This window comes from Brachypodium distachyon, chromosome 4 (assembly GCF_000005505.3).
Source record: "Brachypodium distachyon strain Bd21 chromosome 4, Brachypodium_distachyon_v3.0, whole genome shotgun sequence".
In the NCBI taxonomy this organism is placed as follows: Eukaryota; Viridiplantae; Streptophyta; class Magnoliopsida; order Poales; family Poaceae; genus Brachypodium; species Brachypodium distachyon.
The window spans coordinates 39,627,820-39,639,823 of record NC_016134.3 but is presented as its reverse complement, the minus strand read 5'-3'; the positions used below and the strand labels follow the sequence as shown (position 1 = coordinate 39,639,823).

The 12,004-nt window shown below is 48.0% G+C and overlaps 2 protein-coding genes across 2 annotated transcripts; one reads left to right on the top strand and one right to left on the bottom strand.

Annotated features, from left to right (window-relative positions):
- Window positions 1-2,608: 2,608 nt before the first annotated feature.
- On the bottom strand, window positions 2,609-4,191 carry LOC100831783. Its single transcript, XM_003578305.4, has one exon. It carries the CDS (start codon window positions 3,989-3,991, stop codon window positions 3,230-3,232), a length of 762 nt encoding a protein of 253 aa, XP_003578353.1. The 5' UTR covers window positions 3,992-4,191; the 3' UTR covers window positions 2,609-3,229.
- A 5,565-nt stretch (window positions 4,192-9,756) lies between these two features.
- LOC100832085 lies at window positions 9,757-11,418 on the top strand. The gene is made up of 3 exons (XM_003578306.4): window positions 9,757-10,159; window positions 10,267-10,522; window positions 10,686-11,418. Exons 1-3 carry the CDS (start codon window positions 10,040-10,042, stop codon window positions 11,012-11,014), a joined length of 705 nt encoding a protein of 234 aa, XP_003578354.1. The 5' UTR covers window positions 9,757-10,039; the 3' UTR covers window positions 11,015-11,418.
- Window positions 11,419-12,004: the final 586 nt, after the last annotated feature.

The following is a 12,004-nucleotide window of genomic DNA, read 5'->3' as shown; positions in this document are numbered from 1 at the left end:
CGGGGGAGCCCATGTTGCATGCATATATAGGCCTTGTTGTACCGTGCTCGACTGCTCAAGCCGAGATGATCCGCCCGCTCACTTCGGCAAGGAGACCCATGGCTAGTGTCTTGGGTCCTCCTAGGTAGGGATGCAAATGAGATCCCACTTCTGGTCCAAACTCCAAATCTTCAAGTCGAATTCTGATCAAATTTTCTTAACTAGCAAGTCAATTAAGTGGGATAAACAAGATTATACATGTACCGGTCTCTACTCCTGGTCGACAGAGTGGAGGTTCCAAGCATGCCTTTGGCTTTGACATTTCAGTTAAGGAAATCCTAGTTGTTTATGCTTCAAAGTTGGAACTATATTTCTACTTGTCGTCCAAAGTAAAAATATCACCATACAATAGAAAATGTAACAAGTTACCGGAACATCCAAGGCTTGATGTGCCTGATTCTAAAACAACACGCTCTTACACATCTGTTACGAGTAGAGCTTATAAGATTACGATCCCAGACTCCGATACAATCTCAACTTCTACCTCGGGTAACATTTTGCGTAGCTTGCGTCTTCCTTCTGTGTGTTTCAGCATGAGGAAAAACGCAGCCATAGCGAACTTGATCTGCTTCTTGACGCCCGTTACTTCATAAGCTAATGTGAGTGCATAAAGGAAGTAAACAACCCCCCTGTGGCACAAAAAAAAATGCAATAATAGTTTTATTTTTCACAGTGATGGAGTTGTAGACATAAGCATACTAGTCCGATGTGTCAGTAAACACCAAAATATTTTCTGCTAGTGTACATAACCTCTTTGCCCGAAGAAAAGAAAACATGGACCTCACCTGATAGCATCAAAAGGGCAGAGTTTGTTCTTGAAATCATTGGCAGCCATGATGACCATGATAACTGCATAGGTAGAAACAAGTAGGGAACTTAAATCAGACATCGATCGAAAAGGACTTTGATTTCGAAAAATATTACTCCCTCCGTGCAACAAAAGATGTCTCAAGTTTGTCAAAACTTGGATGTATCTAAACATGACTACTGCATAGATGCAGTCAAATTTAATCAAAGTTGAGACATCTTTTGTTGGACGGAGGAAGTATGTGTATTTGGTGGATAACTGACCAAATTTAACCTGGGTAATGAGGTCATTGGAGAAGCCTTGTTTCCGGAGCTGCGACGACACGACGCTGAGCTTGTAGAATGCGTAGCCGAGAGCGACGTCGAGGAACGTGGAAGGATCCATCTTCCACAGCTGGTAGCAGCCGATGCAGGCCACAAGCGCACCTGATCATCAATGGGATCGACATCGGGTTCCTATGAACATCCCTGGCGAAGCAGGAGACCACCGGCGACTCCTTTCACGCTCGACTCGACGCCAGAGGCAGACGGGGACGCATCCGGCAAGTCCCTCCGTGTCCGGGCGACGGGCTCCGACGGCGCTGGCGGCCGAGGCAGGCCCCGCCCACCGGCCTTCTCCATGTGGCAGGGGGTGGCAGTGCAAGGAGTCGAGGGTGACGGCGATAGAGGGAGTCCGGGGTGGCGGGGACGTCGGGAGGATGGGGCGGCGGTTTCGGAGAGTTAGCCCCTGCGGCGGCCGGCCAAGCCCGAGCTCCATGACCGGGCCAATGCGGGCAGGGCAGGCCGCAAGGAGGGCGCGGAGGGGCGAGGAACCTCCGGGCCGAGATGGCGGGGGGAGTCGAGGCCGACGGCAACCGTCTAGGCGGCGGCGGGGACCTCCGGGAGGCGACGCGGGCGAGGATTTGTCGGCAGCGGGAGGAAGTTGGTGGCAGTTGGGAGTGAACGCGGAGGAGGAAACTTTTTTCTCCTCAGGGTGTTGCCTCCCTATTTGGAGGGGGGAGGAGAGAGGTTTTTTCTCCCTCCCAAAAAATTTACTCATTGTAAAGTGGTTTAGGGTGGAGCTATTTGGAGGGGGAAAAAGCAGGTATTTGGTTTTGGGAGTCAGTTTTCTCCTGCCGGTGGAGATGCTCTGAGACCTGTCGATTTCTTTGGTGAGCAGGCCATGCGCTTGTCACCTGCATCAGGTGGTACCATCTGTGAAAGATGGACCCTTCCACGTTTCTGGATGCCGCTGTCGGCTACGCATTCTACATGCTCAGCTTCGTGTCGTCGCAGCTGCGGGAACATAGCTTTTTTCCATATCAAAGCCAAAGTCATGCATGCAAACCCTCTGACTCCTGCCCGGGTCGACCCGCCCGGAGTAGAGATACAAGCAGAATCTTGTCTATCCCACTTAATTGACTTGCAAGTTCAGAAAAATCGATCAAAGCAGTGTGAGGTACTACCTCCGTTCCATAATTCTTGTCGAAATGGTGTGAGAATGATGAGTCCGGTCGCTTGCTTTGTCTGTGATTTCATTGTCATCTTCGTTTGTTTGGTTTCCCATTAGGGTCTTGGTTTGTTTTTGTTGGTATGAAAACTGAACATCTCCTGTAACTGTTGTGTTTCATTTCAATGAAATGGAACTGGGCGGGGCTTTGGCTCCAAAAAAGATAATTCTTTTCGAATATTACATGTATCTGGACACTTTTTAGGAATAGATACATCCATTTCTGGGTAAATTTGAGACAAGAATTATGAAAAAGAGGGAGTAGCTAACATGGATTGAAATACTCTGATTTTTATTAATATGAATTTCTCCCCTGTTTTACAAGTGTTACTGATTTGGTGGCGTAGGAGCATTTGTCTAACGGAATTGCGCATCACATATGCTCCTTCACGCCATTGGAAATGCATGCCAAAACGAGGAGGACAGACAGACACATGGATATAAAGCCAACTAGCAATATGCCTACACATATTCGCCCTGTAGTGGCATCGGCAGGCATACATTGTCACCTGAGACCATAAACCAAACTGAACACTCAGAACGAGGAGGACAATTAGTTAAGTACACGCATGCATGTGTTCCATGTCAAAGTCAAGATCACTCCCAATTAATCACCCCAGCTGCATGCTAGCACGACATGCACCCAGACCCTGACAAGCTAGCTAGAAATTAACCCTGCGCACACGCTGCTTCACCCGGCCTGCACTACCAATTGCGGCAGTCTACTGTATCAGCACCATCGATCCATTATATCCATACATATATTTGAAATTTGATATAAGCATGCAAAAGACAGATCAAAACACCTTCCTCCTCCATTAATTTAATTAGCTGAACACTTGCATGCATGCTGGCCGGGCCGTCGGGTGGTTTGGATCATCTCGAACATTCTCGTCAGACTTGCAGGCAGCCGTTTCCGTTGGTGTCCCCCTTCTTGGCGTTGACGCAGCCACTGCTATGTTCTCCTTCCCCTTTGATGCTGACCATGTCGAGGTTGTAGAGTATGGGGATCATGACTACGGAGGAGAGAAAGGCGAGCAACGGGCCGAAGATCCAGAGGAGCAGGGGCACCCCGGCGTAGAAGAGCCTGTTCCCCACGAAGTTGAGCGTGAACCCTCTCTCCAGGATCTCTCCGACGTAGTCCCCAGCGAGCGCCGGCGGCAGCCCGAGGCGGTCTTCGCCGTGCTCCCCGCCGATGGCGCCCGTGTTGATGAGGAAGCTCGCTTGGTTGAGGAAGCAGATGGTGAGGGAGTGGCAGAGGAAGGCGAAGAGGAAGATGAGCAGCAGCGCCACGTACTTGAGCGCCATCATGTACTCCCCGTGGGCGCCGAACACGGCGTCGCTGAGCGGCTTCTTGACGGCGTAGGTGCTGCTGAGCACGGCGGCGATGCCCGTGCAGAAGAGCACCGCCGTGGTGGCCATGAGCGTGGAGCCCATGATGACGTTCCGCAGCGACTGCACCACCAGCACGCCCTTCTTCTCGCTGTCCTTGACCATGCCGGCCGCCCACAGCCGGCGCGCGGCCGCGTAGACGCCGAAGGCCGTCGAGAGCGGGCTGCGGCGCACGGCGCGCCATAGCCACAGGTGGTACAGCGCCGGCAGGAGCAGGCTCAGCGGGATCAGGATCAGGTCCAGGAAGCTGTCCCTCCACTCCATGGTCGATCAAGAGATCTCAAAGATGTGCCGTCTTCTAATAACCGATCTATATGTGTGTGGTAGTGTGCCACACTATACACTTGTCGGTCACTCCAAGCTGGGGGAAAACGGAAATTTGAAGTTGCGTACGTCTAATGCTTGCTTAGCTCTTGTGATGAACCGTGTGGAGCTAGCTATCTATCTACCTGTCCGTGTATGGCAGCGTTGATATATAGGGGAAGGCGGGCTGGGGGGGAGAGAGGTCGATCGATCAGGGTGGGTGCAAGATAGGCGTAGTGGCATCTCACACAAAGGCCACCATCTTTTCTTTGCTAGTGATGAATTGATCAGCTAATTAAAAGAGGGGAGATAAAGGCAGACACGTACACGATGTGTATATCGACCGACCAGACTGATCGATCGATCGATCGATCGGTATCTCCACCATGAGTCACGACCCAAAGAGTGCCCAAACGCAAGGCCAGCGTCAAAAATAAGTGTATGATAGTAATGCGCGATCCTGGGTCGGAAACTACGTACGTAACGTCGTTCTTCATTCCTTTTATTCAACCGTTGTTAATTCAGAAGAAGGAAGACATGTGTAGGCAAATCTGCATTTATAGGTAGTTAGGTAAAGAATCTACCACTTCGTTCTCAGCGAGATGAGCCCCCAGTCACAGCCATTCAAAGTGCATAATGCAAAAAAAACTGTTCATGCACAGTTTTTGTATGACAGCGTTTTTCGACAGCTCTATTCTACTCCGTACCATGCAAATATGCAGTGTACTTTGCACTGTTTGCACTCTAGGAAAATATCAATGAAACTCGCGACAAAGGTTGATCGTGCTCAGGTTCATGCTGCGCACCTGCTGGCAAAATTTAGCTGTTCTTCTAGCTCTTCGGGGATGCTGTTGCATGCGGCACCGGAGGAGGTCTGGCCAGATATTGTCAGGCATTGTAAGGTTTCGGATGTAAGCAATTGATCAGCTCCTTGGCTGATTTTCAAAAATAATAATAATGAAACTCATAGGGAAAACAACGAAAAATATAATAGAAAATCATATATAAGGAAAAATAAACCATTGAAAAAGTACAATGAAAAACGGTTGTGCTATCTCTTAGGCGATTGAGAAATAACTATTTATTAGTCGATGATAACAATCTTTTGATTCAATCATTGAGATTTATGTAAGATTAATGTAGATCCGATGGATAAAAAAATCTTGATTGGATGGTTACGATTGTTGACAGAGAAATAACTATTTTGACAAATACACACTCCCAGATCCACTCCCGCTGAGCTGTGAGCATATGTAGGCGTAGAGCGAGCGAAGAGAGAACTAGATGAGGGAGATAGGGGAACACACGTATGTGACCTGCTGCTGGTCAACACACACAGATGGTGCCGGCTGGGATTCGAGACGCGCCATAGGCGCCTAACTGATTTCGTGGCCGTTTTAGTGGCTTCCGTTCAGTTCTGGTTGAGCATCTGACGTTCAGGCCGTTGCTTCGCCGGCGCTCCCGCTTGAAGCCGTTACGTAGAGCGCACCTAGCCACCTAGCACCAGCGCGCAACAACTGGAGTACTCGTTGGTAAGTCGTTATGGGAGGTAACCGGCCGGCTCGCGCGACACGGCTAGCGTAACCGACTCGCCGCGCTTCGTTCGATATACGTACACATTTGGATCGCCTCCTCCCGTTTAATTCCCGCAAAAGGCCACGCACGGGAATAATAAGCATACGCCTGAAACCCGGCGGTCACTATCATATCGGTTAGGGCGGACGGTGGCCTTCAGTTCGTGTGATAAAGTGTATTGGAGGTCCTCAATATCTATTTTGGATGTTTTCCAATATTTGGAAACAGTCATCGCAGATTGGTACACAAAGTACACTTAGTGACTCGTCTATATCCAAATCAGTTTTTCGCAAAAAAGAAAAAAAATCCAAATCAGTTGAAATTAGTTGGCGTGCTGATTATTGAGCCGAACTATTTTTGAGATGATTCATTGATTTGGATCACCTAGATGAGTCACTAGCGCGCTAAGTATACTTTGAGAATCTAGATGATGATTTTCAAAGTTGTAGGACCTATGTGAGATACCGGAAATAATTCTTGTCCATTTACACTTCATTTAAAAATATCGAGTTAGTTTCACTTTTAACCAGGGCATTTACAAGTTCCGGTAATCAGCCAGCTGCCAGCCAGCCAGGGCACGGGCCGAAACTGGAAGCCATCTGAATTCTGAACCTTAGTAATTTGACGGGGCAGCGCACACGAGTTGGCTAGCTAGCATAGGGAGCCATCAATCTCCTCTAGTATCAGATTCCATTTTGGATTTTTTACACGCGCGCTAGAACGTTGATTCAAGATCAATACCCGTTGCTGCTACGTTCCAACAGATATTATTGTTAATCGCTTCTTTAAGAGAGACTTTGGCTTGACTCTGTTTTCTTAATCTCTCCCCAATTGGCAAACCCATTATCACAGTGACGTGGGAAGCACTTAGAACTAATACACGTCCGGCATGCAGTATTTCAGGTGTGACTGGAGTCGTAATTAATAGTGTTTATTGAGTTAGGGGTCCCCTCGATTAACATTGCTGTCTCTTTTAATTTCCAAGCTAGCAACTCGTTTATTTCTAGGTTTGGACACTGCAGAAACATCTTTGTTGGACATACAACGACATAATCTTATCGGACTGAACAACACGCCGTATTTCAGGTGTGACAGGAGTCCTTTTAGTTGGGTTAGGATATGGCATTACGGTGGCATAATCTCGTGTTGGTTGAACAGTTTTTACATGTTTTTATATTTGGATATACATATTCCTAGTCGCAAGTAATTCATTTTTGATTTGTCTTTGTGTGCTAGTGGATGTTGAGGATCAGTTATACAGTTTTGCTATTGAGAAATTGCGTGTTTTTCAGTTACAGATCGGTCGACGTGCTTAGCCATCGGACCTTAATCCAATGTCAGCACGTGGGAGTGAAAGAGTAAAGATGTCATCTAGATTTTAATTCATCGATTCTGATGCGCTGACTGAGATTTAAACTTTTTGTCTAAAAATCAGACGACTGAGATATAACCACACTTGTTATAATCTGGTTTGCTCAAGCTCAATGCTCCGTTCCTAAATGTAAAAAGGTTCTAGTTTTGTCCTAAGTCAAACTTCTTAAATTTTGAGCAAATTTATAGAAAAATCTACCAACATTTACCACTTTAAATTAGTTTTATTAAATCAATCATGATATATATATTTTCTTAGTATACTTATTTGATATTTTAAATGTGGACATATTTTTACTACAAATTGGTCAAATTATAAGAAACTTAACTTTAGACAAAGATATAATTTCTTAGATTTATGAACAGAAGGAGCAACAGCCGAACGGAGGCAGTAGGAACTAACTTTAACTTTTGAGTCAATTTCACTGTCGACGCTAATTTTCTCAAAGAATCACAACTCTTGAGGTATGACTTCTCAAAAATAACCCAAAACTTCCAGCTTATTGTTTATTCTTTTTGTTTTTTGCGCAAACTATTTAGTGGTTTTGAGAGTGTGTTTCCAGTTTAGTACTACTTCCAATCCGAATTAAGTGTCGCAGTTCTGAGCTAGGATTGAACTAGCAGTCTTGATTCAAAACTGAGACACTTATTTTGGATCGGAAGGAGCAGAAGCCAGCTAGGCCAAACGTACGTTGAGATCGACGCTGCGTCGTCGCGGACTCAACGGTGGTCGTCGCCTCGTCACCCTCGATAGATCAGCTGCCTCACTGTCACTGGTCACTAGCTAAAGGCCCGTATCGGCCGCGATCGCTACAATGAACTAGCTGGCGTCAGTTCAATGTCGATGGTTGCTGTGCGAATGTGTGCGATGCATGTATGCGTTGGTTGGCAAATTATGGGGCCAGCGCGCTAGCTAGAATGCAATTCTGGGACGCGAAAGCTCAGTGCCATGCATATTGTTACGTACGTGTGATAGCACTAGGCAACTACTCCAGCTAGGTACTAAAAACCGTGCGCCCTGATCGGTTTCCAAATATTGGAAAACATCCAAAATATGTACCATGCATGAGTCCATGACCGTTTTTTCTTTCTATCCCGGTGACCTAACGGTAGCTAGCAGACCGTGTTAGTGAATACTCCGTACACACCAACATATATACTACTCCCTCCGTTTCATAATTCTTGTCAAAATATTACATGTATTTAGACGCTTTTTAAAAATAGATACATTCACTTTTGGGCAAATTTAAGACAAGAATTATGAAACGGAGGGAGTAGTATATAGATCAAGGAGTAGTAGAGATCATAAAAGCAGTATATCTTAGTTCTAGGGAAATTTATTATGGAGTATGTAGAATATAGTTGTCCTTTGTCGGTGATCAAACCAAAAACAGGATGTCAAATGGAGCTAGTTTCGGCATGCACTAGAGAAGAATGTATATTGTATGTGCAAGTTCTTTTAGAACTAAGATATAAACAGGATGTCAAATACAGTACAAAGTTACAAACCATTTCTCCTACTGATCGAGTCATCCAATAAGCTAGAGCTTGTCGGTTTCTGAGCAAAAGCAACACTAAAAGCAAAACGGCTGCCTTTCACAGGTATACCTCAACGCACTATATTAATAAACTACTATGTCGTCTCACTGCAAAGTGGCATGGAGAGGAGGTAGCGGCAAACCGAAACCCAGGAGGAAAGCAAGCCGATCATCCATAGGAACATACTTGCGTGGGATGCACTGGCAGACTCGGCCGAGTAAGCAGATAGGTGCATGGCTGACTCCATGCAAACGAACCTGGCCGGGAGGCCGTCTCGGTACAAGCTAGGTGTGCATGGACTCGTGGCACCTCACCTAGCAACCGGCCGGTGTGGTGTGCAGTCCAGCAGGCAACTGCTTTGATTTGCTGATCCGGATGCCAAGTGCTTCTGCTTTTGTTAGAGAAAAATACGAATGGAACGATAAGGGGACTTCTTTAATCTACCGGTGCAAACACCACTACTACCGGCATTTTTTTCCACACGCGCTGCTTTTCTTGTCTGTCGCTAGCTCCACCTCCAGGCTTCCTTCAATTCTGGAGCATGATTTGACGTTGTAAATGCAAGTGACATGTCCGTACCTGGAAACATAATGGGCTTTAGTAGATTTATGCCGTGGGCCAGCTAGACTGGACTTATATACCCATGGGTGGGCCGGCATCGAAAAGGCCTACCACCAAGCCCGTGGACACGGGGAATCGGTGGCCCGAGAGCTTGATGGACTACTGATAGCCCCCGGTGCGGCAACGGAAAGACCGGGCAAGAGAAAGTAAGGGAGGCGAACTGGCGAGGGGCTCTGAAACGGGCTCAAACTCCAAATCCGCGTTCGTTTCCAAAACAAAACTCCAAATCAGCGTCTAGTTGGCTCAAAACGGCCCAAATTATGCCATGTCAGCTCGAGACATCCAAATGCGTAATTTCTCCGCAAATATTTGAGACAGCGATTCTTAAAACGCTTATTTAATTTGAGAGCGTCAATCGTACTTAATTTACTCCGTCCGTGACATACATTTCAGCACGAGTAAAAAAATGAAAAAAAGAAGATGATGAAGCAGCGTTACAACTGAACTGGCCCGTTTGGATGATGGATACGGCTTGTTCATTTTAACGTGCGCATGAAGTGGCACCCGATCCTTGAATCTGGAGGACGAGGCCCACTGGCCTAGGTTCGAGACAGCGACGAGACGGTAGTCGATAATGCAACCGAAGTACCGAACACCCACGCGACACATGGCACAAATGGAAATGCAGCGCCTGGTGGGAGTGGGAGCCACTGAGCAAGCCCCGTATTCCGTCCGAAGAGCGAAGAAACGATCGGAAGTGTTCTAGAGCGCTCTGGAGCGCCGCCGTGACCGTGAACCTTCTCCAACTCTCCCTTCGCTTCCTGTTAATTACCCCGCCACGGCGCCACCATTGCTGCAGCCGTCGAAGCAGAATCACCACGCACACAAACACCAGAACGGAACCGCCGCCGCCGCCGCACTGGAGGAATCCTGGATTGGCTCCTCGATCGAGAAGCGCCCGTGATGGACTTGGACGCCGCGCCGGTGCTGAAGAGGAAAGGCGTGGAGCCGCCGGAGCTGTGGCTGGACGACGACGGCCCCGGGTTCCCCATATCCTCCCGCGCCACCAAGATCCGCCGCCTCGTACGTACCTAGAAACCCAATCTGACTCACTCTCTGTTCGTTTTGCCTTCTCGATCGAACACCGGGATCTGATTTGCGCGTCTGTCTCCGTTTTTGGGTGCGCCCAGGACGCTGATGTGCCGCCGGTTGTGCCGACGCCGCCGCAGCTGACGCAGCCGGTGGCTGGTTTTGGCGTGGAGGTGCCGATGTTCGGCGACGTGCCGGTGCCGGTGGACGTGGCGGCCGCGGTGGCGCCGGCGGCCAACGAGGAGAGGGCGATCGTCTTGTACAGGCCTGCAGAGGCAGAGCGCAACCTCCTGCTCGGCCCGCTCCGGCGGGGCGCTTCTCTCCGCGTAAGCCCGTATTGGATTCACGGGCTCAAGGGTACGTCTCGCTGATATCCCCTCCCCGCATGACTGCCAATTTCTTCTTCAAGCCGCGTTGGTAATTAGAGCTCGTTTTGTATGAGTTTCGAATCCAATTCAATTCCATTGCCATGTTCTCAACTGGTCGATCAAAACTGACCGAGATTGATCCGATCATGCAGAAACGATGCTGCAAGAGGCGAGCAACAACCGGGCTCTGTTCGAGGGGCTCGTTGCAGGCGAGAGCTCCAACCTGGCGATGGTCCCATGGGCGCCCTCCCAGTTCCAGTCAGCGGCCCCGGCGGCCACGGTCACCGCGATGATGGACGCAGAGGAAGGCAGCGAAGGCGCGTCCATGGAAGTCGAGCAAGACAGGGCCGGCCAACTCTCGACCGTCGGCGCCGGCGCGCAGCGCGAGGCGCTGCACCAGTGGCCGCCGCACTGCATGGTACAGCAGCCGCCGATGCCGGCGGCGAGCTACCAGCCCAGCCCGGTGGCGTGGTCATGGTGAAGCGCGCGCGGGCTGGCAGGGCGACTGTAGGCAGAGAATTGTATTGCAAAAGCACGAGAGCGTAGGTGCAGATGTCGGTACTCGGCGGTGTACTTCCATGGTGCCTTTTAGCTGCTGTACGTACGTTACGTTGTTTCATGTTCCCAGTGGCGAAGCCCGAGCAGGAAGGAGATTGAGGAACCGAGAAGATGAGCTTGACCTGCTGACGTCGACTAAGATGAAGCGCTCTTGGGTTTCAATTTTGTTTTTGGGTGGGTTCCATTTTTTGTTGCAGTAGTGGAAAGGATCAAAGGAGGTGGTCTATGTTGTATTTTGGGGTCGATGTATGGAAAATAATATTCTACGGTGCGAACTGTAAGAGCATCTCCAAAGATCAGACTCCTTTCTTAAATTTAAGGACTTAATTAACCTGTGCTTTCTCAAATCTCATCCCCAAATCTCATAATAGGGGTTCCCTATCCCATATTCTTCTCTCAAATTTCAACTCTCTTCCGCAGATTTCCAAACATCATTCCTTATAATTCACATCTCTATATTATAATCATATCTTCCTACTAATTTTCCAAACTTCAATATTTCAAATGAGTTGATTTGAAAGGCATATAATTAAAATAAAAATGTTTTACTTTAGTCATAATAAACTATGTAAGTAGACTATAATACACCTATTTAAGAGTCTTTATAAATTACGAAGTCTTTTATACCGCTATATTTTTAAAATCAGTGTTATTTTTAAATTACATCAATCCAACTCTTCTTTATAAATTATCGGTGCTATTTTTACAAAAATATGCTTCAATTTACAAAATCAAACGCACACGTCTGATAGAAATAGCAATGCATTGTAGTGCATTGATACAAATAGTAGTACACCTTCTTGCTCCTCTACTCCTCATCCCCGTACATCTCAAACTTCCGGCCCAATCAGGAGCTCCTCGTTTTGGACTTCGCCGCCCCTGCCCCTGCCCATCGTCTCTGCCCGTGCCCCTG

Coding starts and splice junctions, on each gene's coding strand:
- LOC100832085 (XM_003578306.4), top strand. CDS start 10,040: ATGGACTTGGACGCCGCGCCGGTGCTGAAGAGGAAAGGCGTGGAGCCG. Junction 10,160..10,266: donor CCACCAAGATCCGCCGCCTC/GTACGTACCTAG, acceptor GGGTGCGCCCAG/GACGCTGATGTGCCGCCGGT. Junction 10,523..10,685: donor TTGGATTCACGGGCTCAAGG/GTACGTCTCGCT, acceptor CCGATCATGCAG/AAACGATGCTGCAAGAGGCG.
- LOC100831783 (XM_003578305.4), bottom strand. CDS start 3,991: ATGGAGTGGAGGGACAGCTTCCTGGACCTGATCCTGATCCCGCTGAGC.